The sequence below is a fragment of the Rhinolophus ferrumequinum genome, chromosome 17, assembly GCF_004115265.2.
Source record: "Rhinolophus ferrumequinum isolate MPI-CBG mRhiFer1 chromosome 17, mRhiFer1_v1.p, whole genome shotgun sequence".
NCBI classification, from domain to species: Eukaryota; Metazoa; Chordata; class Mammalia; order Chiroptera; family Rhinolophidae; genus Rhinolophus; species Rhinolophus ferrumequinum.
The window spans coordinates 17,964,063-17,988,564 of record NC_046300.1 but is presented as its reverse complement, the minus strand read 5'-3'; the positions used below and the strand labels follow the sequence as shown (position 1 = coordinate 17,988,564).

At 45.9% G+C, this 24,502-nt stretch overlaps 1 protein-coding gene and 1 pseudogene across 1 annotated transcript in view; both read left to right on the top strand.

Annotated features, from left to right (window-relative positions):
- Positions 1-23,783, top strand: part of TRIM71 (tripartite motif containing 71) — a 62,633-nt gene extending 38,850 nt beyond the window's left edge. Inside the window, exons 2-4 of the mRNA XM_033132865.1 lie at positions 5,396-5,563; positions 18,004-18,138; positions 21,862-23,783. Coding sequence (XP_032988756.1) covers positions 5,396-5,563; positions 18,004-18,138; positions 21,862-23,313 — 1,755 coding nt within the window. The 3' untranslated portion in view covers positions 23,314-23,783. The remainder of the gene's footprint in view (positions 1-5,395; positions 5,564-18,003; positions 18,139-21,861) is intronic.
- LOC117037064 (60S ribosomal protein L9-like) lies at positions 5,780-10,161 on the top strand (annotated as a pseudogene).
- Positions 23,784-24,502: the final 719 nt, after the last annotated feature.

Here is a 24,502-nt window from a genome sequence, read left to right as displayed (position 1 = left end):
AAACCCGGGCCGTCGACATTCAAATTTTCTGATTTTATACAGTTAATAGTGTGCCATGTATATCTATTAGTAATAACACCATGAAAGAACGAATATTAGCGTTTCTTCAGTGGAATGTATGAAAACTCACACTAAATGGCACAGGTGAAAAATCAAACAGTTTTCACACCAGTTCAGTCTTTGCTGCCAAATAGTTGATGCCAAAACTTTTGGTTTCCAGAGCCTGTTGGAGTTTGAAATTGCAAAAAGGACATTGTGGGTTTGTTTGGGGCCCCAGTGCTTGTTTCACTGGGTGTTTGAACGGTCCCCCCAGGCTCGTAAGTGTTTATCTTCACACCCCGCTTCCTGTCCATTGCCTGAGACCCTGTCCACTGCCCCTCTCCGGAGACAGCCCGAACCAGCAGCCCCATTTTCCCCACGCCCTTGTGTTGGGGACAGTGTCTTCCTGCTTAGCCGCCACGACGGATGCAAAACACAAAGGCTTACTTTCTTGCTGCTCCTTTTCTCTGGGGTTTTTCAATCTCCATCCACAGAAGCCGCCTTCCAGCCACGCACAAGTGGACAATCTTCCCTCCCAGTCCCAACAATGGCCGTCTCGATGCCTGGTGTCCCCCTGCTGGCTTTTTGTGTACATTTGGTCTTCTGCGGGAACAGAAGTATGCCTTTGCCAACCTATGTTCTTTATATGGATGGAGGTTGAACTGACTTAGTTATTAAATTCTAGAATCCTTACTGTCCACGCTTGCAAGTAGATGTTTCCCCCCTGACATGTGCTGACGTAGCAATTGACTATATTACCAAGTTGAAAAATTTGGGTTGTAAAAGGACAAGGACCATCACTGCATTGCTTGTGGTTTTTCAAAAATACTTTTTGATCAGTAGGTACTAAATAAGTTGTGGTCCAGCCACACGTGACATACCATGCCGTCATTCATAAAACAGGCACCTTGACCCAGAACAGTTTCCAAGTTAATATAGTTACGGGAATAAAGTTGAGTATAATGTACTCCTATTTATGTCTTAAAAAAATTCACATGTGCATACCTAGAATAGCATATTTTAGGATGGTTATATAGAAAAGTAGGAACAGTTGAGCGAGAAATGGAGAGATTTAAAACCGTTCGCACTTGTGTATCTCTTTGCATTAAAAATACATGCATGTACCCTATCTAAATTTTTTCTTCAGGACCCCCGCCCCACCCCCTCCCCTCCTTGCATCCTCATCTAGGCTCTGCTGTTGTGAACTGGTGGTGATTGTGCTTGAATGGGGGTCCAGATTCCTTTCTTTTCCCTCTTTCCCAGACATTCAGTGTTATTTTCCATAAATCAAGTAAAGTTTCGTTTTGATGTTATTGAATAGACTTAGTTTCATGGCTGGACTTTACTCCTTGAACTTGGCTCACCACTTTTAAATAGGAGTCTGTATAGTGGCACACGCTGATAAGGCTTCTGGTTATCACTAGGTATCCTTCACTTCATTTCTATAGTGGGAAACTTAGAAGCCCTCTTGGGTGGGTGGAGACCTTCTTCTGGCCAGGCCTGAGTTTCTGGGAGGCCAGATGGCCCCAGTCATTTTAAGGGATGTCACACACACACACAAAAAGCTTATAACCGTGAATATATTGTATTTCATTTGGGGCATTTTTGACAATGAGAGGCGCCTCCATCTTTTCAGCTTACATTGCTCACTTACGTGGGCAGTTTTATTTAAAACTCGAAGCTCATTCTTACAGATGTGCCGGGCTCTGATAGGACCTGCGTGCGTGCGTGTGTGTGCGCGTGCGTGCCTGCGTTCATTCCTTGTTGGATCACAGGTAGTATACAAAGTAGATTCCAGAAGCACACACAGTCTTTTCCCTAACAAAGCACTTTATTTAAAGCGCTGGCTAAGGTAAACCTGCCTACTTGGTATTTTTATTTATTTATTTTTTCTTTAACCTCCCCCCTTCCTCTCCTGCTGGGCCCGCATTCCTAGGTCTTTGTCTCTGCCTGGTATTTTAGAAATTTTGGGAGAGGAAGGCAGTGGGTGGGGCGTGCTGGAAGCTGGGGGCAGGGAAGAGGGTGGTCACTTGTGAGGTCAGAGGTCGAGCCTGCTCCATTCAGCTGGGGCAGCCAGATTGTCGCCATGCGGGGGAGGTGGGGGAGGGTGGGGGCGTGTCCCTGTATCTGCCTGGGAAGCCTCGAACAGGCAGCCCCAAGCCCTGGAATTCCTGCCAGTAGAGCACTGCTCCTTCCCCCCTGCCCCCTTCCTGGAGCCATAGTTCATGGCCTCTGCCACATTTCTGGCCTTGGACCCTCCGCGCAGCCCTTTGGAAGACGTGGCTTCCAGTTTATTCTTTTAAAATATCTTGCAGCTGGTTCAGAGAGAATTGCACCCATGCACACACATCCTTACCGATCGATCGTTTTCACAAGCTCTAAAGTGGTGGGGTTTTGACCTTAGAAATTGCAGGTAGATGAGATGTGGAGCCTCTAAACAGAGTGCAAAACCTTCCCAAAGTTTTACTCCAACTTTTAGCAAGAAAGTTCGTAAAACTGACCACATTTTCAATATTTGGACAGTGTGTTCTCTAAGAAACAAAATCAGTGGTTTATTAATGACAAGCACCATGAGGCTATGCTTTTAATTCACCCGTAGCCTTTAATTATCAACCAGCTGAGTGCTCCCCACCCCCTAGGCCAGCACCACCTCTGTGGGCCCAACAGGGCAGCCAGCGTGCAACTGCAGAAACACCTGGCACTGCCAAAGTCAGTGTGGTCTAGGGCACGAAATGCCGCATCAATCCCATGTGAAATGATGCCAGGTGGGATTGCATCTGGGTACCCCTTTTGCCTATTTTAGTGGACTCAAGGCTTCACACAGCGGGGCCTGGTGTCAGGCTTTGGGCACCCTGCTTTGCCACCCTTCTGTGCAGGATTTCTTTTCTAGCCACTTCACCTGCAGAATTCTTCAACACTTCCATTTTGTAAGAGGTATGCATGACATGATCCAGGCTCCGATTTTAACAAACCTAAAAATCAACTTCATTCCTTGCAGTTGCACAGTTGGCACCGGGAGCCTGGCTCCCTGCCTCGGCCCAGAATTACTTCAGAGCCTTTTGGTTTCTGATGTCAAGTCCCCAGACATAGGGTTCTTGGGCTTTTAGGGGTGGAAGGGATCTGATGGAGTACCTAGTCAGACTCCATGTGTTGTACACATGAGACTGAAGCCCAGACAGGTGACTGGATGGGTGGTCCCATGACCAGGTAGTGCCAGACTCTGGGCGAATAGCCAAGGTTCTTTTCTACTCACTGCACTGCCGAGGAGAGCTGCTAACATTTGCATGAACCCACAGACAGAAAGAAAGCAGGGGGACGCCACACAGTCTACACAGCTGTCCCCAGAACAGGTAAATCCTGAGAAGAGGTAAAGAGAGGACTGCCCCGCTGTTTGGCAGGAGGAGGGAGGACAGAAGGTCCAGAAGCATGTTTCACTCTGATTTATAAGGATCCTTTTGATGGAAGGTTTTCACACTTCCCGTTAGCATAGGAGTGATCCCTTGATTCCCATGACAAATGGAGGCAGCAAAGGGAAGGAATGTGGTTGAGTTGTTGAAACTCAATTGCTTTAGCTTCACTTCTGGGGGGTGGGGGGGACTGTCCAGGAATTTCCCCCAAATTTACCCAGCTTTGCATCTTTTGGTTAGTATTTAAGATTAGTTTGACAATTTTAGATTTACCTGATTAGAAAGACTAGCTCATCTCTAAATGGAGGGCCTACTTTTAAAAGTTGTTCGTCTTGAAGAAGGCAGATTGCCATCACTTGGTTTCAGTCTACCATGGCTGCTGGAAAAGGATTGCAGTGGGCAAAATTGGTAAAGTTTCGACCCTGATTCCATTTTCCCCTCCTAAGGAGTCTATAAAATTAGCCCTATCAGACCCATTTCTTAAGAGAAGGAACATACTAATCCTAAACCTGTTGCCTATTTCTAAATCCAAAAGTTGGCAGAGAAGCAGCCTAACCCATGCTGGACGACACACCTCCCTATGAACTCTGTTAACCCTGAGTGGAGCAGGCCTATTTACTGGATGAGCCATTTGGGAGATCGTTTCCTAGTGGATGTGCTTCATGCTCAGACTGGTTAGTAGGTAAAACAACCTGGAAAAAGGAGAGAAGGAACATTCTCACTCACTCTTGCCCCAGGGCTATTTTTGTTGCATTTTCAGCCTACTGGGAACTTGTTGGCCCTCAGGCTTCCCTACCACCAGCCCTCCCTCCCTGTCCCTGCTTCCCCTCCAGGATGAGCTCCGGATCTGTCCACGCAGACTCGCGAGTCGCTTGTCTTGGATCCAGGGAACCTAGCCAGGTGTTGTGTGCTTTGCCTGAGCTGGCCAGTGGTAGCAGGCCTGTGTTGGACGCAGCTCTTGAGAAGGCTCAGGTTGGCCTCCCTGCTATTGCTAGTCGTGTGTGGCCTTAAACCCGTCGTGACCTCTTGTCTTCATTTGGGGATTAAGTGTGGTCTGTATGTGAGGGCACCCCCTTGGACACCACTTCCCTGCCTCCTGTCGCCTGTTGGCTGGCTTTCCCTCACAGCCAGGTGCAGCAGAGGCACATTTAAGCTCTGCTCTTGAAAGCAATCCAGCAAACATTTACGGAGCGCGCTGCTAAATGCCTTGCTCTGTGGAGGGATACAACGAGACTGGCCCAGTTTCTGTGCCAAGGAGCTGTCTCTCTTGAGAGCTCAGGTGGAGGTTGTGCCAACCCTTCTCTCTCTCCCCCTCCCAGTATGCTGGGCCCCAGGGAAATACAGAACATCGCATAAAGCAGTTCTGTCAGCGCGGGCTGCCTCCCAGGGTCAACTCTTTGGAACAACTTGGCAGGAAGAAGAAAGACAAGAAGCTGGCTGACCTTACCACTAGCTTTTCGCCTTCGTTCCAGAATCTTAAGCCTGGAGCTTGCTTGAGTGCCTGGGAGAACCTTGCTTTGCATGTTGCCCTAATCTCGATGGGGAGGGTGGCAGCAAGCTGCGGTGTGAGGGTGATTGATTCTGGCTCCTAACCTTGCTCCATGTACTCAGAGGCTGGGGTGGCAAGAGAGAACTTTTCTGGGTAATTAATCCAAGATACAGGGAAATCTCGTATGCCTTTGAAGTGACTCAGTTATAGTAGTTCTGAATGAAACTGGACTGGACTGAGGGGGGAGGCTGTTGTTTTTCCTTTGATTTGGGGCGGAGAGGGTGGGAACGGAAAGCAAGTTTGTTCCCAGTTCACTGCACTGCTCCCTCTCCCTGTAGGGTTGTGCTTGCTTGCTGGGAAGGGGGTGGTTGGAAGTCTGGGATCCAAAGCACCCCTGTTGCTGTCCTCCCTGCCCCCGATCCCACTTCTCTCATTAATGCCTGTCCTGTCTGGTCCCCAGGTGCTGCATCTGTACTGTGACACTTGCTCAGTGCCCATCTGCCGTGAGTGTACAATGGGGCGGCACGGGGGCCACAGCTTCATCTACCTCCAGGAGGCGCTGCAGGACTCGCGGGCGCTCACCATCCAGCTGCTGGCGGACGCCCAGCAGGGCCGCCAGGCAATCCAGGTCAGTCCTCCCCCACCCGTCGTCCCCTGGTTGTTTCCCTTGTTTTTCCTGGCACACAACCTTTCCCGTTGCCTTTCAGATGGCATGTATGTTTTATTGGGCAGATGCCAGTGTGCGGGGGCCATGGACCAGTGACCCACATGAGCTCACGTGATCCCCAGGCAGCAGCAGTCCCTTGGGGGTGGGGCAGGGAGACCTCCTCGTGGTCTTACGACAATGAGAGGGACGTGGCGGGAGTTACGGGCTAGTCAGGGCTTGTTCCAGACGCATACACGGGGCCCCCATGGCATCATGTGCCTGTTTACCATCCAGCCCTCTCCCCAAATGCAAGTGAACATTGGTGTTTATCAGGCAGGACTGCAGACAGACTGGGAGCGTAATGCTTTTCAGACAGAGACCTTTGCTGTTCAGATTTATTTACCTACAGGTGAGAAGTAAGTGAGCATGGGAAATTTTACAACAGGGTTCAGAGTCTCAAACTCTTTCCTGGGGGATAAAGTCACATCCTGGTAATTAAGACCCTTATTTCTGTTGAATCCCCATCCCATCCCTTTGGGGTAGGAAGGGACACAGGTAACTTGAGGGCGTGGCAAAGTTCTTATACATAGTCAGATAGTACCGTGAGCCTGAACTGATTCTGAATCCTCTTACCTGATCCAGGTAACACGGTTTTAGGCAACCAAAAAAATCATGAGATGTTTGCCTTGTCTTGTAGGATACGCTTGAAAGTCAAGAAATATTGCTAATCCTTAAGCAGAAATTGAATAGGAAACCGTTGTTATTTACATTCTAGAGTTGTTGAATAAGTGAATTGTTTTTAAGAATATAATCTTTTCTTGGAAATGGTAAAGAGCTCACTGTGTGCTTTATGGAAGGCGGTGGAAGGAAGGTTTAGATTTTAATAAGTTTCCCAGAAGAAGCAGTCAGATTCCGATGCGTGGTGTTGAGGTAATCTTGCTGATGAGTCAGATTATCTGATACTCGATTCATAAGATTGGACGTTGGAGAGATTGCATTTCTACAATGACTTATTCTGTTGTATTCTTATGCGTGCAGAGTATCTCTTGGTTGCTGTTAAATTTTGTTTGCCAGCACCCCACTAGTGCGTAGTTCTGTTTTATTTCTTTTCTGTTTCAAAGTATCTGTATCCCCGTGGATGAAGTGGTTTGTGATTTTCATTTTTATGCCGCTATAGTTAGGACCTTGTCAAATGCCTAGTCATCTGGGGAGCTTAAAGAAACTACTGATACCTGGCTCCTGCTCCCCTAGATTAGGGTATCTTCTGATTAACCCCTTTCTGTCCTTGGAGATCAAGAACACTCGGGTTCCTTGAAACATGATGAGAGAATTGCTGGTGCGCTTTGTGCTCTGCTGGCATCAGTTACCCTGGAGAGAAAAAGGAGTTAATTGTGATTTGCTAGAGGCTTAAGGAGAGATGTGTGGTTAAAATGATAAAATCTCAGGGAAGTGGAAATTTGAGCCTTTTATGGAGAAGAGAGAGAAGGGCAGACGATTTGGACGGCCACACCCAACGGTGGAAAGCCAATACAGTCAGTGTTGGCTGAGAGTCTGCTGTGTGATGAGTAGTGAAAAGAACCTACGTAGGAGTGAAATTCAAGTATCAGTTGGTACTACCTTGCCTGATAGTGATGTAAGTGCTGGATCACGGGGCATTTTGAGGGGGAGGAGCCAGGTGACAGGTGAGTTCTTGGGGTGAGTTGGGGTGCTCAGTGTGTTAATCTGTCTGGCCAGACCCAGCCCTGCCTGCTGGACACCAACTGCATAGATTGTGAATAGACTCCCTAGCAAGTCCTTGTGTAATAACCACGTGGGTGTGGGTGTGTCGTGCCCTTTTCGTGGCTCTTGGTGATAATTCTTTAAAAGCTGCATTCAGCTAGTGATCTGAAGATCAGACTCCCGGTTCTGTCTGAAGCAAGTTCTTATCAGAGGCATCGACCATTCCTAGAAACTGTCTGGAGGCCCTCTGTGAAAGTAGAGCGTCGGGGTTCATACCTGTTAAGAAGTCCGTGGGTGTTGGTAGAAAACAGCCCCTCTTTCCCTCTGAGTTAATTCTGTGATGCCAGCACACATTTTTGGGTGCAGGGAGGGGAAGCCGAGGTGAAAATTGAGGACAAGTTAGCTTTGCTCAAAAACCGTTTGCCGAAAAGCCAGTTTGTTCCCACTTAAGCCACAGAAACGAGCTCTGTACCCAAGGTCAGAAGACTAGTGTGATCCAGTGTGCATTGTGAACAAGTGTGTTGCACATGGGTTCCTTGTAGGGGTCCGGACAATCAGATATGTGTCGAAGAAACTGAGTGAGGATGGGGAGGGGTCCACACGTGTTCAGCAGATACTTGACTGAGCCTCTGTTGTGTCAAGGGAAAGCACTGTTCTGAGATCTTCAGGTGCAGTCCCTTGTCTAATCCCCAAGGCGTTTCAAAAGTGTATCTGGAAGGTACTGGGAAAAGCAGCCCATATATATGTATGTATGTAGGGCACAGGGCATGCTTTTGCTTATTTATATTAAGAGATCTTTAGATTTGTGTGTGAAGATGCAATTGTTTTCTCCTTGTTTGGTCACTAAGGGCATGACAGAATGACACGACAGACACTGAAATTTTGAGATGTGCTCCATGGGGTAAAGAAGTGATGGTGAAATGCCATAAATAACACACTGATTTGGATGCACTGTGCTTTGGACACTTGATTTCTTCACACAGTTGGTCAAAATGTTAAGTAAATGGCCCAACCACATAATTTTTACACTGTCATTTAGTAGCGTTTACATTAAAAGAGTGCAACAGACACGGCATGAGGAATGTTTTCTGTTCTTAATGTGAACATGGGAGAAGGAAGGAATACAGTCAATAAACATACCATTTTGAGAGAAAGGTTAGTTTTCTTGAGAGTATGCATACAACCTTCCCCATCCCCCTTTTACAGAAAAACACTTAACCTGCTTAAACTGAAATACAGAATGATTCTGGTCACAGTAAGAAGAGCTTCTGATTTCTTTACAGGGACTATTTAAGTAACAAGTTTGATTTGGAAGTCATTGGTCTAAGAGTAGTAAACATTTGCTCTTAATAGTGTTAATGTATGAAGCATGACATTCAGGAACTTTCAAAAGCTGCTTGTTTGTACTGGCAAATTGGCAGATCCAAGAAACAGTAGATATCCTAGAAATAGGCTTTAATTAATTAATTAATCTATCTATCTACCTATCTATTTATCCCCCTTTCTTCCGCCTCCCCCCCACTCCAGTTCAAGCCGTTGTTTCTCAGTCTAGTTGTAGAGGACACAGCTCTCTGGCCCATGCTGGTATTATGAGCCTTGCGCTCCACCCCCTTACTGCTGAGGCAGTAGGTGGGCGACCGCTCACAGCAGCACACAGTAGCCCACTGGCAGCTCACGCCAAACGGCAGCCCAGCTCCAGGGAGAGCTGTTGTTCACAATATTAGCTGTAGAGGGCGCAGCTCACTGGCCCATGTGGGAATCGAACCGGTGACCCTCGGTGTTAGGAGCGCAGTGCTCCAACCACCTGAGCACCAGGCGGGCCCCGCAGACTTTATTTTGTGCTAGTAACTTCAGAGAGTTAAGAAGACATCCAACCACTTATAAAGGATGATGAAGGAATAGATTTAAATTTATCATAGCAACCACCAAAGTAAAAATGTATTATAGCTAAATTAAAGGGGTTACATGGAGAAGAGGGGGGAAGTATTTAAAAAAAAAAATCACTAAAGGTTATGTTAAATATCCAAAGGCATGAAAGCACTCTTAGGTTAGAAGTGTGATACAAGAACCTTTGTGTATTAAAAGGAAAACAACAAACCAGAAAACATGGCAGACAATTACTCTGTACTCAGCCCGAGCCAGTTATCCAATTAAAATGACATCAGAATACTATTTTGGATAAATAACTGAGTCTGTATACCATGCTTACTCTTTGGGTAGGACAACATAATTTGAAAAAGATCTAGAGCTGCTCTTTGCTGCATCTACTGCGAGGATAAAGACCATTTCTCCTCAGTAATCAGACTGTGGACGTTCCAGAAAATGTGGACATCACTCTGAAGGGACGCACAGTTATTGTGAAGGGTCCCAGAGAGAAGCACCCTGCGGTGGGACTTCAGTCACATCAGTGTAGAACTCAGACTCCTTGGAAAGAAAAAGAAGAGGCTCTGGGTTGACAAATGGTGGGGAAATCAGAAGGAACTGGCTACTCTTCGCACAATCTGGAGTCACGTACAGAACGTGATGAAGGGCGTTACACGGGGCTTCCGTCACAAGAGGAGGTCTGTGTGTGCTCACTTCCCCATCAACGTCGTTATAAGGAGAATGGTTCTCTTGTGGAAATCCGAAATTTCTTGAGTGAAAAATACATACACAGGGTTTGGATGAAGTCAGGTGTTGCTTATTTAATGTCTCAAACCCAGAAAGATGAGTTAATTCTTGAAGGAAATGATATTGAACTTGTATCAAATTCAGCTGCTTTGATTCAACAAGCCACAACAGTTCAAAACCAAGATGTCAGAAAAATTTGGGATGGTATCTATGTTTCTGAAAAAGGAACAGTTCTGCAGGCTGATAAATAAGATCTAAGTTGTCCAGCTACAGAAACACCAAGATGTCGAGTGATTACTGATATTTTAAAGAGGCAATAAAAGTCATGTATTAAAGAAAAGAAAAGGGAAAGAAAAAAGAAAAAGATCCCAAGTTTTAAACTCGTTCCTCCTTTGGGAATCTTCTCTAAGGCATTGCCCTGCATATTGAAGGTATTGTACCATTATGAATCACCAACAATAGGAGTAAGGATTTTTTTAGCTACTTACGTTTATAAAGAGTTTGTGATCACATTAAAAAACACACACAGTGTTAAGGTAAAATGAGCGAACTCTAAAATTGGTTAAAGAAAAATTATGCAAAACCAGAAAACAATGCACAGAAAAAATAGTGGGAGAAAAATAGAAATGGACCAGACTATTACTAGTACTGTTTCCTTTTATGGTGGAACTGAGGCAAAACTTTTTTCAGCTTTATTGAGGAAAATTGATAGGCAATAAATTGCACATATTTAAAGTGTACAGCGTACATTTAACATGTATTTCACCCATGAAACGTCACAGTCAACATTCTGAACATGTCTGTCACCTCAAAGTTTACTTGTATCCTTAGGGTAATCCCCTCCGTGCTCCCATGTTCCCAAGCAACCACTCATCTGCTTTCTGTTATAGAGTGATTTCGTTTTTGTTTTAATGAGTTAGGAAATGAATTTAACAATTACTAACAGGCCTTCACTCTGCTCCCAGAAAGTACTGGTTTAAATAAATACTTGAGGTTTTAATCTTTCCTATTAAAAAAAGATAACAGGTGAGGGAATCCTTCAGCTCATCCCCGCCATTCCTAGGTATTAACATTCATCCCTATGTCCCCAAATGGCTGCTGGCTCTCAAGCCATCTCATCTGTGTTCTGGCCAATTGAAAACAAACAGGCACGCCCCCGCCTTTTATAGAGATTTCCTAGAAGTCATGCATAACACTTCTTATATTCATTGGCCAAAAATCCAGTCATGACCACATCAGTTGCAAGGGAGTTTTATCCAAACTCAGTACAGCCTTAAATACGATAGCGCTTCTGTTACTTTTCATTTGATGTTTATAGTCAGTAGTAGTAAGAAAATGTGAAATGCATGTCTTCTTTCTGATTTCCTTTATTGAACGTGAATCGTCTACCCACTTTTTGAAAAAGTAAACATTGGCATTCTTCATGTTGAAGCCAAAAGTGATAGGTTTTGTACCATTCAGCACAAAAATTAGGACAATTGACTTAATGACTAAGCATAATTATTTTAAAGTGTACAAATGAAATTGTAAATTAATCTAGAATTGCTGATCTACTTTGGGCCCGTCTTCTCTTTTTCTTTGATCACCTTAATAGACTAACTTGCAGACACTTCTGCTCGCTATGACGGAAAGTTACCACAATGAATGCTGAGAATGCCTACTGTTAGGTGAACTAATATAAATTATTCTAGAAAGTAGACCAAGGAAACTTTATATTAAGATACGTAAATGGAAGAATAAAGTTTAGTTACTTTGCCTAAGTTCCCAGATCTCATTAACCATAGGGCTGCCCTTTTCATCAGTAAGAATGAACAGACCTGGTTACTGAGCTTCTGCTCTATTCTAGGCACTGAAATAGGTATTTTATGCATACATACGAGTTCCTATATGGCCTGGGTGTCATTCTTTCCATTTTGCATCGATAACACTTTTCTTGAAAGAGGTTAACCTCAAGTTACCTGCCAGAGGGCACACTGAAAATGAATAGAGGAATTGTAGTTTGAATCCAAAACTGATAGACACTTGTCATTTGGGAGGCAGGTGTTCTCCGTTCTCTCTCTTGCCCCCCCCCACCACACCCTTGTACATGTGCACACACAAACACCCCCACCCCAAATGGGAGGAAAAATCATGGTTGAAGAATTTCAATACACCATGACCTAATTAAAAAGTTTCCCATGCTGTCTTAATAAGGACTCTTGGTTGCAATTGACTAAAAGGGAATGAATAGTCTCAGGTGACCCGGTGGAAGAATATGGATCAGGCTTCAGGTATCCAGGGACGCGGACCTTGGTGCCGCCAACACTCTCAATCTCGCCATGGTAACCTCATTCTTGCTGCTGGACCTGCGCTTGTCCATGCGGTAGAGAGAGAAGAGCGGCCTTCAGTGGAGCTCTCTTCAGGCCTGCACTGTTCCAGCAAGCCATCCTCAGAGAAAGAGTGGGTTTCCTTCCCCCTCCACTCCCCTTTTGGGGTTGGGGGAGGAGAATGGGACCTCCCCCATAATGTAAATCCCAGGGAAGGGCCCTGGATTGGCCTTTCTTCATTCCTCCTCTGGGGCAGTGGCTGAAGGCACTATGATTGATGGGAGAGCTCCCTTTGGACCCAGTGATGAATGAGCATGAGTACGCCCCAAAAGTAAAAGATCCTAGGCAGCCCAGTCTGCAGGTAGGTTTAAGTCCCTATAAATTTTACGCCTTTAAATGAGTATCAGTGACATTTGACAGAATATCTGGACTTGGTACAACTTGCGGATTGGGTGTTTTAATTTGCATTTAATAGCTTTTCTTTAGAGGGGTGGGAAACGGTTTCATGACCTTCATTCCCTTTCTTCAACCAGGGGCATTTGTCTTATTAGTTTGCCTTCCGTCGTTGGAGATAATAGACGCTTAGCAGAGGTGTTTTTGCCTTTCTCCAGTTCACTTGTGGACCCCATCTCACGCCACTGATCCATGCCAGAAGGCTTGAGATTTATATGAGTTCCTCTCCTATAATAAATAAGGAGCCCCTTTCTGCATGCAGTTTGTGTTATTAACCTCCATAGTGAGGTCATCTTGTCTTTGGAGTCTTGATGTCCTCATCAACTTATATTCAAGATTAGTTTTTGTGTAAGCTTCCAATGAATCGTTTCCGGATGGGAAGAGTATATATATATATATAAAAGGTATATATATATATAAAAGACACGTTTACTGCGTTGACTGAGTTTTTTATCCAGTATTAACAAGTATTTGGATGTACAGTTGGCTATGAGCCACAGTTCCCAAATTATGACTCCAAGAGACTCAACAACTTGTCTATATTCAGCTTGAGAGTCTTAGTTCTAGAAAAAAAAGCAACCGTAAGTAAATCCCTCAAGCATGGAAGTTGTCTGTAAGTGTAACCATGTTGTAAGGGCAACCGCTCATTTTTATTGCTTTTTAGAACTGTCCTTCCACTTTGGCTCTTCCTGAAAATACAACCTTTTGGTCACTTTTGTAATTAGAAGATTTTATAAGATGCACGGATTCCCAGGGTTTTCCATAATCGGGATCAGGGATAAAGTTGCCACAAAAGACAGCCTTGATTTCTTAATTACTGCATTTCTCTTTCATCACATTTTAGATGCCATTGAGTGTAAGATGCACACTTATGTTATATACCGTGTTTCCCTGAAAATAAGACCTAGCTGGACAGTCAACTCGAATGCGTCTTTTGGAGCAAAAATTAATATAAGACCCAGTATTATATTGTGTTGTATTATATTGTATTATAATATTTATTATATATAATGACCCAGTCTTATAGTAAAATAAGACCAGGTCTTATGTTAATTTTTGCTCCAAAAGATGCATTAAAGCCGATTGTCCAGCTAGGCCTTATTTTCGGGGAGACACTGTACAACTGATAAGGGAAAAAACCCACTGACAATTTTAAGCTAAATCATAGTTTCAAAGATATTAAAGGTGATAGAAATTACATTTAGAGTGAACTGCAGTATTTCTCATATCTAGTATAGTGGCTTATGAGTTCATGAGTGATATTTGTGTTCTCTTATCTTCTGGCTATCAGGGTACTTGAAACACCAGTCATCCGGCCCCCAGTCTTCTCCACAGCAGACATCACTAATCGCTTTCTGCACTCTTCCCTGGGAAACGCAGACAGGGCTTCAGACTCCTCAGTAATAAGTGGCTATCACTCAGCAGTCAGTTTGTATGCACTGACTGATTTCACCTGCCCAGATTGAGACCCTCACATATGAAATGTTTGATTGGATCTGTTAACATCTAGAAGATGATAACATTTCTTTTTTCAAGCCCCATCCTTGTTGGGTGTTTTTCTTCTTAACTGCAAAGTGTGTTTTGGTTTCCAAAGTTTACCTAGCCCTTTTTCCTCACTGTCATTTCCCCCAACCCACCTGCCTCTCGTCTCCTTCAAAGGCCCTGCTGTAGATAATGGGAACTAGTTCAGCAGGTCCTGGTCTGCACATCTTGGAATGCAGTGCTTGACTGGATTGCGTACGATTTGGAGAGGAAAGAGCCATTTCGTCTGTGACATAGGGCTTTTATGCCTCTCGGCACTCGGAATGATACTATCCTTGCCTGCTTGGGGATGACTGAGATTACATTACAGTAAGAGCTTTGCACCCCTTCTATCTGCTTGGAAAAATGGGAGTTCAAAACCCAAGGGCTTGCAGGGACCTGGCAGGACGTAAAGGGAGCATGCCTGGCTAGGAGACAGGAGGGAGAGGTGAGTAGACACTCACATGTCAGCACTACCCCTAACCCCTATGCAAAGGAGGTGGCCATTGCTCTCTCCAGCCAGGAATCTATTACCGTATCTTATCATTCTTATGGAAAATCAGTTTTAATAATAAATCAGTAAATAATATGACATTGGTATGAAGAGGAAGCACTTGGCCACCTCTGTTGACTATTGAAGTGTTAAGAAATATTATGGACACAGGCTTCGTTGCCTTGGTCAAATATTGACTCGGACACTGGCTCGGTGCTAATTAATAACTAACATATCTGAAAACAGGGTGTGTCAGTTATTAAGTTCTACACTCGCCTCTGACGTACACCCACCCCAACTCGTGCCTCGTGATGCCTGCCAAACTTCAAACCACCTCTCTGGAAGTGCGAAGAAGGGACTCGCGTTTTCCTTTTAACTTCCTGTTCTTACCAGCTGCAGAAGCTGGTTCCAGTTTCCAGCTTTTGCCTCTCCCAGAACGAGCTGGGCATGGCCCCTCCTCCATACCTCTGGGTTCTTCTAAGCCCCACTTTCTTCTCTTTTCTTTGTTCTCCCAGCTCAAAGGGTGGTGGTTTCTTCCCACAGTTACTTTCTACCTCTGATCTTCAATGTGCCCTTTGTTCTAACACTTCTCCAATTCCTGGTTAACCAGATTCCCCACTTGAAATCGTCTCTGTTGAAATGTCTAGTGTCTCTTCTTCTGAATGAATCTTGACTGACAACCTGAGACATTCAAAATCTACCAACCCCATTATGGTAACCTGCTTATATGCACAGTTGATTGGTCATTCGGATTTTTTTTTTAATATCTCATGGATAATGTGGATATATCCATCTGCTTCATTTTGTTGGCTACTGTATTAGTTTCCTAGGGCTGCTACAACAAATGACCACACACTGGATGACTTGAAACAACAGGAATTTGTTATCGCACAGTTCTCAAGTCCAAACTCAAGTGTCAGCAGGAGCATGGTCCTTTCGTAGGTTCTAGGGAAGACTCTTCCCTTGCCTTTTCCTGGCTTCTGGTGGCTGCTGTGACTTGGGCCTGCATCACCTCCAGCTTCTTTCTCTCTCTTCGCCTGGCTTTCCCTCTGTGTTATTGTCTCTCTTTAGTGACCGTATGTGGTTACCAGTCATTGGATTTAAAACTCACCGTACTTCATTATGACCTCATTTCAACATCTGCAAAGACCTCATTTCCATCTGAGGTCACATTCTGAGGTTTCAGATGCCCCTGAATTTTGGGTGGACTATTTAACCCTGTACAGTTACCTAGCGCTTACGGTTATGGCCATAGATACAAGGCAAATTTAAAGTGTATAGATTGTCCCTGTTACAACCCAGTGGCTAAGTCCCAGGGACTGTGTGCTCTGCCCCCACCTTGTTTGATATGCGGTGACACTTGGGACAGGATTTTAAGGTGGAGCAGAAGGGTTCTATGAAGGTGCCCTTCACTTCCAGCCTCAGGAAGGAGGAAGTGGTGTCTGAGCTGGGTTTTGAGCTGTAGGGTGAATTTGGAAGAGAAGGAATTCCAGGCTGTGGGTAGGCTGTGAACCATCCAGATCGACCCAGGTGGCCGCCCTAGTCAGCTCAGGAGCCTTAGGCCTCGCGGGAACCAGGACAGATGGCAGTGAGCAGTTAACCACAGCAGAGGGTGGTTTAGGGGTAGCTGCAATGTGCGTGCAGTTCCCATGCCATGAACGTGTCACCCAGGCTCAGGATTCAAATTGGTAAATAGGGGCCCCAATATTAAGTGACCAAACGAGTCACAACTGTTTAAGCCGGAAGTGTATTCATAAACATACGGCTGGTCACCTATTGTTTGATTCCCGTTTATTTGAAAGAATCCAGACTAGACCGATTTGTAGAGACAGAGTGGTTAGATTATGGTTGCCGTGGGGGCAAGGAAGGTGAGATGGAGAATGACTGCTTAATGGGTACAGAAGTTTTCTTGTGGGGTGATAAGTGTTGAGCTGGTGGTGATACGTGCACGCTGAATGTGCTAAATATCACTAATGGTAAATTTTATGTTACGTATTTTACCACAGTTTAAAAAGAGGCAGGAGGGTGTGTGTGTGTGTGTGTGTGTGTGTTTCATTACAATTTAAAAACTAAGGCAGGAAGTGTGAATAGGCCTAGGTACATGATGCTGTTTGTCTAGTGCTAAGTGGGGTGAGGGGAAAGGATGGTTGCGCTTTTGTTGCAGGTGTTTCTCTGAGCACTGTTAATAATAAGCTGTGCCAGCTGCTATGTATGCTCAGTTCTTTCCATGTACTCTACTGCGTTTTTCTCACATTCACCCTTACCAAGGTTGGAGGCAGGTCCAAGGCCTTTCAACTAGTAGGAGGTGGAGCTAGGATTTGAACCTGGTTACACGACTCCTAGGGTGACCATTCAGCTTGGTTTGTCCACGACTGTCTCCGTTTTAGCTGTCTTCCATATTCCGGAAACTCCTCGTTCCAGGGCACATGGATGATTGGTCACCCGTGACTAATTCCTAATTCAGGCTCCAAGCTCTTCATGCTTCCCCAGGCCCCTCCTGATTTGGGACACTGCTCTAAAACTGTTGCGCCATCAGCAGTCAGTTTGGAATCCCTGATTTAATACCTCAGTATCTCAAAGAAATCCTTGTGGCTTTTCAAGACATGTCATGTAATATTAATGAAAACACCAGGCCTTCTGTCTGGATTAATTTTTTATGAACAATAATACGTCTGATTAAACTGGCTGATTTACTAGGGCTGGTGGTACCGAGTGGGGTGTGTGGTGGTGCGTAGATGGTCTCTGGCAAGCTGTCTCTGACCACAGGCAGGGTTCCCTAGGTGGATCCGACAGTATTCCCAGTATGCACTTTGGTGTTGGTTCTGGCTGGAAATGACCTGACAAGCACATGATGGATACCTGCTGGCCTGCAGCCTGTTGTATGCACCCTCACGTGAAGGACGTGCCAGGCCTGCGGAGTTTCCCCCTGGCGGGGAGTAAGGCCAAAAAGACTGGGAATTTGCTCGTGTGCCCAGGGTAGTACATTTCACATTTGATCCTCATTCCCAGTTTTCGGCTGTGACCCAGCTACACTGGTTTCACTGTGTCAGAGTATCTCTTAATAGTCCTGACATTCACTGTGTAGGTGCCATTTCTCATACAAAGGAAATCCAGCGTTTGCCAGCAGCTCCTTCAGTTACATGTCAAACAGATGCCATTCTCTCCCGAAGTGTCTGTTTTCTTTCCAAGGATGTGGATCCAAGAGGTCTGGGGGCCCTGGGTGTGTACGCTTTGTAGATCTGAGAAAAGCAGACTTCAATGTTTTGTCCGAGGAGTGAAGGTCTTTCTTATGCTATGAGATTGTTTTTTGATTTTTCCAGCTGAGCATCGAGCAGGCCCAGACTGTGGCAGAGCAGGTGGAGATGAAGGCCAAAGTGGTACAGTCGGAGGTCAAAGCCGTGACTGCAAGGCATAAGAAGGCCCTGGAAGAGCGGGAGTGCGAGCTGTTGTGGAAGGTAATGGGGGGAGCACGCCCACCCCCATTGCTAGGCCTCCTCGGCTGGCCAACATTTCTTCCGCCGTGAACCACATGTCAAATCCTGGACCCCGGTTCTATATTTAGAATACTTGGTGGTTTTCCAGAATTTGTTGGCAGAAAAATTCAAGGGTCCCTGGAATCTTGTGGGTGCTGTCCGGGCAGTAAAACAACAAGAAGCCTTTTCAGAAGTAGCTGGGTACCAAGACTGGAAGGAGTCCCAAGTTTTATATTGCACACACTCAAAAGGAGGCAGAAAGGGGGGAATACAATTGAAACCGTTGTTATGAAAGCCGACTGGTGGGAAACATCCTTATTTTTGGTGTCCTGGCTGGTTGCACTTCCTGACCCCTTGTGGAAAGCCAGTTTTCCACTTGTGAGGGCAGTGAGCCTGTGCCCTGTCTTCCTGTTGGAGCAGGAAAGAGTGCTGAGCATACTGGTGTGCTGTTTAGATAAAAATCAGCTGGAAAGATGACTCTCCCCACCCAAGTCACCGTCCCAGCATTTTCTTCTCTGATCTTCTGTCCTCTTAGGAAAGAGGGGAATATGCCTGTGAACGGACCAGTGCCACTCACCAGGTCCCATTACAATTACATTCTCTGAACACACGAGTAAGGCCACATACATAGCTGATGAAAAAGGGTGCACTTAGGTGTGTGCATGCTTGTTTTGATCATCCAGACTGTATGATGGCAGAGGTGGCATCTCGATTTCTGAAAGTGACCCTCGCTTAATCACTAGGTCCTAAAATTCTGGAAAGATACGTTGGCTTTTGCATTGCATTTTCCATTTAGTTAGCTCCTACCTACTTGCTTTTTACCTCTTCTGACCTCTCAAGAAATATATGGTTCAGTCGCTTTTTTGAAAAGAAGAGTTCTTGGGTGGAAAAAGTCCAAGATTGAATTCAGCGCATATTTTATTTAGGCACCTCTGTGAGCCTGACACAGTTTTCAGACACTCAGATGTCCCCACGGTCTGTCAGTCTCATGCCACCCACGAATGTTAATTATAACCGAAAGGGGCCCACTTCTTGCAACCTGAGAGCTCTGTGGTGAACTCTGCCACAGACTTGCTCTTCTGGATTTGCTGATGAAAAGGCCTTTGTGTGTTTCTGCAGATCTCACCTTCGTTATCCTCCCTCCTATGAGGCTGGCTCTCTGCCTCTCTCTAAAGGCAGTTCTTTTTCAGAAGGGATGGAAAGCGAAGTTTTGCTCTAGGGGAAAGCAAATTTGGAAGAAGAGTCATTGTCTTCTTTTGTATGTAACAAACTTTGTTTCTCCTGGTCTGAAAACTCTTTCTCAGAGTCCTCCAAAATATGCCTGCTCATTCTGGACACAACTCGCTCCCATTTTCTTTCTCTACGTTTTGCTACGGTACCTTGGCGCGCCCCCCCCCCCCCAAGTCCTGTGGAAATCCCTTCTCTCTTACCATTTGCTAATTTTTCTGCTCCCACCCAGCAAAGACTTTACCTGTCTCTGCCTGGGCACCTCTTTGTTGTGTAATATTTTGAGTTACTGAACATTGAGATCCTTGAGTGCCTGGTGACCCAGTTTTCTATATCGAGACACACCCTTCATTCTTGTGGCTTATCCATTTCCAGTGGACTGGGCTTCCTTGTGGGGTCGGCGGCAACCACTTAGCTGAAGGATCAGAACCAAAGCCCCAGAGGTTTGGTCTAGTGCAAGACCAAAGGACAAAGCCTCTCTTTGATCTGGCCCCACACGGGCCTCTTTGCACATACATGTCCTGCTTCCAGAATGGACAGATGAAAAAGCGTAAGTGGGTCAGAAATCACATCATTACTCCCCAAGGGAAAATCCGATTAAAATCCAGGCCTCCCAGCAGTGGACCCTTATTCTGAAATAGGCTTTCTGTAGCTTTCAGATCAGTAGAGAACTCAGAATTCACAGTCCTCTGCAAAACAGCATAAACTAGTTGGGTGACCTGTGTACTCCCTTCACAGGAGGAAATCACTTAAAATTAGAGGACTTTTAGTTGTTTAATGCAGAAGAATGGAGAGATGACTGTGTTTCACTGGTCAAACAAAACCCCACATTCCCAAATTGGTATGGTTTGAGAACCTCAGAAGGAGGAGTTATTTTGGCAGGTCAGAATTCACATTTAAACATTAAAGCATTTTAGATTTAGAGGGCTCCTTTGGAAGTGGTACAGATCAACAGTTGCTAGAACCATGGTATTCAAAATTGGGGTGTGGGACCTTTCAGGCTCCCTGTTGGAGGTTTATAAAACCTGTTCTTAGATACAGAGGTGAGGAGAGGAGATGGGTTGGGGAGGGTTTGCAATCTTAAATCCTTTCCAAATCCCTTTATATTTTTCTGCACAGTCTTTCTCTTACTTGGGTGGGGTTGCAGGGGAGAGGCGATAGCTTCAAAGAGATTTCAGGCTCTCTGTAGTTGCACTGAAAATTCAGTCTTTTGGGAGTCAAGACTGGCCTTGTTCTGTAGCCCATCGGGAACTCCTGCCAGTTCTACCTCTAGTATCCTTTCTGCCACTTTTTTCCACCTTCACAGCCACCTCTGTTGCCTAAGCTACCATCATCCCTCACCGGGGTGATTGCTGGTCTCTCTACTTCCCCACTTGTGTTCTCCAGTGCACGTTCCACACAGCATATACAAGAACATAAATTTATTCACTGCACCCCTTACTTAAAACTCTACAGTTGTTTGTTTGTTTGTTTGTTTGTTTGTTTTTCAATTCCAGGCAAGTGCCCACCTCAGGGCCTTTGTGCTTGCTATTTCCTCTGCTTGGATCACTCTTCTTTTAGCCCTTAGCTTGTCTCGACTTTCAAGTAACTCATGAAAGAAACTGTCTTTGACAACCCTCTATCTAAATCAGCCCTCCCTAGTCACTATCTTGCATATTCTATTTCTACTCTCTAACACGTAGCACCATCTGAAATTATCTTACCTTGTTTTTTTGTTTGCTGTTTAGTGTCTGTCGTTTTAAAATACAAGCTCTGTGAGGGCGAGGGACCCTATTTTCTGTTGGTCAAGGTGTATCTCCCTCCAGTGCCTGGCACAAAGTAGGTGCTCAATAAGCATTTGTTGGGTGGCTGTTTTTTTGACTTTCATTTTTATTTAATTTCTAACTTAGAAAAAAGCTTCAGGTATCAATAATGAAAGAACTCCATGTGTCCTTTCCCAGATGCCACCAATTATTTACATTTGGCCCCATTGTCATCATTTCTCTCTATACGTATATTGTATGTATGTGATTTGAGAGCAAGTTGGAGTGTTGGAGACACGATGCCTTTCTCCCTAAATACTTCAGTGTTTATATCCTCTGAGCAAAGACATTCTCTTAGATAATCACAAGTTAATAAAAAATCAGGAAGTTTAATCTCAATGATATACTAGTTTCTAATCCTTAGTCGGTAGTCAAATTTCACTAACAGTGTTTTAATAGCGATACCCTCCCACGCCGCGCCTCCCCACACCTCCCCGGTCCAGGGTTACTCATTGCATTTAGTTGTCGTGTCTCTTCAGTCATCTCCTGTGTCTGGGACAATTCCTTTGTCTTTGGATTCTGCCATGTTTGAAAAGTGCAGACCAGTTTTTGTCTGATCCCTCAGCGTGGGTTTGTCTGAGGCTTCCTCATGACAAGCGGTCAGGTTATGTATGGATTTCTGTGCGTGGTTCTAAGCCTCTGTGCGCTCTCTCCCTGTTCTCACCTTTCCCTCCAGGTAGAGAAGATCCGCCAGGTGAAAGCCAAGTCTCTGTACCTGCAGGTGGAGAAGCTGCGGCAGAACCTCAACAAGCTGGAGAGCACCATCAGTGCCGTCCAGCAGGTCCTGGAGGAGGGGAGGGCCCTGGACATCCTGCTGGCCCGAGACCGCATGCTGGCCCAGGTGCAGGAGCTGAAGACCGTCCGCAGCCTCCTGCAGCCCCAAGAAGACGACCGGGTCATGTTCACACCCCCCGATCAGGCGCTGTACCTCGCCATCAAGTCCTTCGGCTTCGTCAGCAGCGGGGCCTTCGCGCCCCTCACCAAGGCCACAGGCGATGGCCTCAAGCGGGCCCTGCAGGGGAAGGTGGCCTCCTTCACTGTCATTGGCTACGACCACGACGGGGAGCCTCGCCTCTCGGGAGGCGACCTGATGTCTGCCGTGGTCCTGGGCCCTGACGGCAACCTGTTTGGGGCCGAGGTGAGTGATCAGCAGAACGGGACTTACGTGGTGAGCTACCGGCCGCAGCTGGAGGGAGAGCACCTGGTGTCCGTCACCATGTGCAACCAGCACATTGAGAACAGCCCCTTCAAGGTGATGGTCAAGTCCGGCCGCAGCTACGTGGGCATTGGGCTCCCTGGCCTGAGCTTTGGCAGCGAGGGTGACGGCGACGGCAAACTCTGCCGCCCTTGGGGCGTGAGTGTGGACAAGGAGGGCTTCATCGTCGTCGCCGACCGCAGCAACAACCGCATCCAGGTGTTCAAGCCCTGTGGCACCTTCCACCACAAGTTCGGTACCCTGGGCTCCCGGCCCGGGCAGTTCGACCGACCGGCAGGGGTGGCCTGCGACGCCTCCCGAAGGATCGTGGTCGCTGATAAGGACAATCATCGCATCCAGATCTTCACCTTTGACGGCCAGTTCCTCCTCAAGTTTGGCGAGAAAGGAACCAAGAATGGGCAGTTCAACTACCCGTGGGATGTGGCGGTGAATTCTGAGGGCAAGATCCTGGTCTCGGACACTCGGAACCACCGGATCCAGCTGTTCGGGCCCGATGGAGTCTTCCTGAATAAGTATGGCTTCGAGGGGGCTCTCTGGAAGCACTTTGACTCCCCTCGGGGTGTGGCCTTCAACCACGAGGGTCACTTGGTGGTCACCGACTTCAACAACCACCGACTCCTCGTCATCCACCCCGATTGCCAGTCGGCACGCTTCCTGGGCTCAGAGGGCACCGGCAATGGGCAGTTCCTGCGCCCACAGGGTGTGGCCGTGGACCAAGAGGGGCGCATCATCGTGGCTGATTCCAGGAACCACCGGGTACAGATGTTCGAGGCCAACGGCAGCTTCCTGTGCAAGTTTGGCGCTCAGGGCAGTGGCTTTGGGCAGATGGACCGCCCTTCCGGCATCGCTGTGACCCCCGACGGGATGATCGTTGTGGTGGACTTTGGCAACAATCGAATCCTCATCTTCTAATCACGTTTTCTAGGCTTCTGTGTTTGGGGTGTGCATGTGTACCTCTCCCTCTGTCTATATCTGTCTCTCTCCCCTTTTGAATTTCAAAGAAGAAACAGTCTCAGGGAAATTTCTTTTTTTTTTTCTTTTGTTTAAAGAGAACAAGAAAAGTACAACATTGCTTACGTCCTACCTCATCTTTATTTTTTTACAGATGAATGTACTTATCTTTTCTGCAGGGATTGAGCCTGTGAAGTGATAATTTCTATCTACCTCATAAATCTTTACATTTCCTTCTCCAGCAGGCCCTCTGCCCGCCTCCCACCCTCACTCAGTGGAGTTCACGGTTCCCTCTTCCCCTCTGCGGGGCGTGATATGCACAAGCCTCTGCCTCCGGCTGGGGGGTACTGGATGTGTGTGGTGGGCTGTATTCTGTAGATTGAGCCAAGGAAACACGGAAAAACTACTAAGTAAAAAAGCAAAAAAGTATAAAATGTGGAAAAATAGGATTTAAAATGCTTAATTATAGAGTATTTGTGTTCTTGAGAATACTGTGTTTATGGGGTTAGATTGTGTTGTGTGTTCTTGATCTTTTTGGAAAAATCTCTCTTTTTTTAAAATGCTGCAACAGAGAACTTTCCTATGTTCTCCTTTTATACCTCAGTGTGTTTATCATCCTGTTCAGCATCTTTCCTTACGCCTAGAAGATGTGGCTGTGGCTTGCTAGCCAAGAAAAGCAGACTATTCACATTTTAGGGTATGTAATCTCTGTTTCTCTGAAGGTAGGGTGCGTGTGTGTGAAGCCATTTTAACACCCGATTAGTAAAGCTGCAAGTGATGCACCACCTCCCAAAGAACCTTTTTTTTTTGCATACTTTAGTTTCTAAAAATCATAGATGTAGTTCAGGATTTTTGATAAAAAGTATTCTCAGAAGTTAAGTATTCTTAGTTTGCTGTTGGTTATAAAGAGTTACACGGAAAGAAGAAGAAAGGGGACCTCATTCTCAAAAAGAGGGTTTTTGGACATGGCCTGGTGTGTGGACATGAGTGTGGGTGGACATGCGGGTGCTGAGGTGGTCAGAGAGCGTGACAAAGAAGCAAGTCACCCCCATACTCTTCTGGACTCTGCAGGAGGATGGGGGTCGATCCCCGTCCCTAGATTGAATGTTGTTCTGTTAATGCTAGGCGTTTCTTTTCCTAAGAAGAGTAG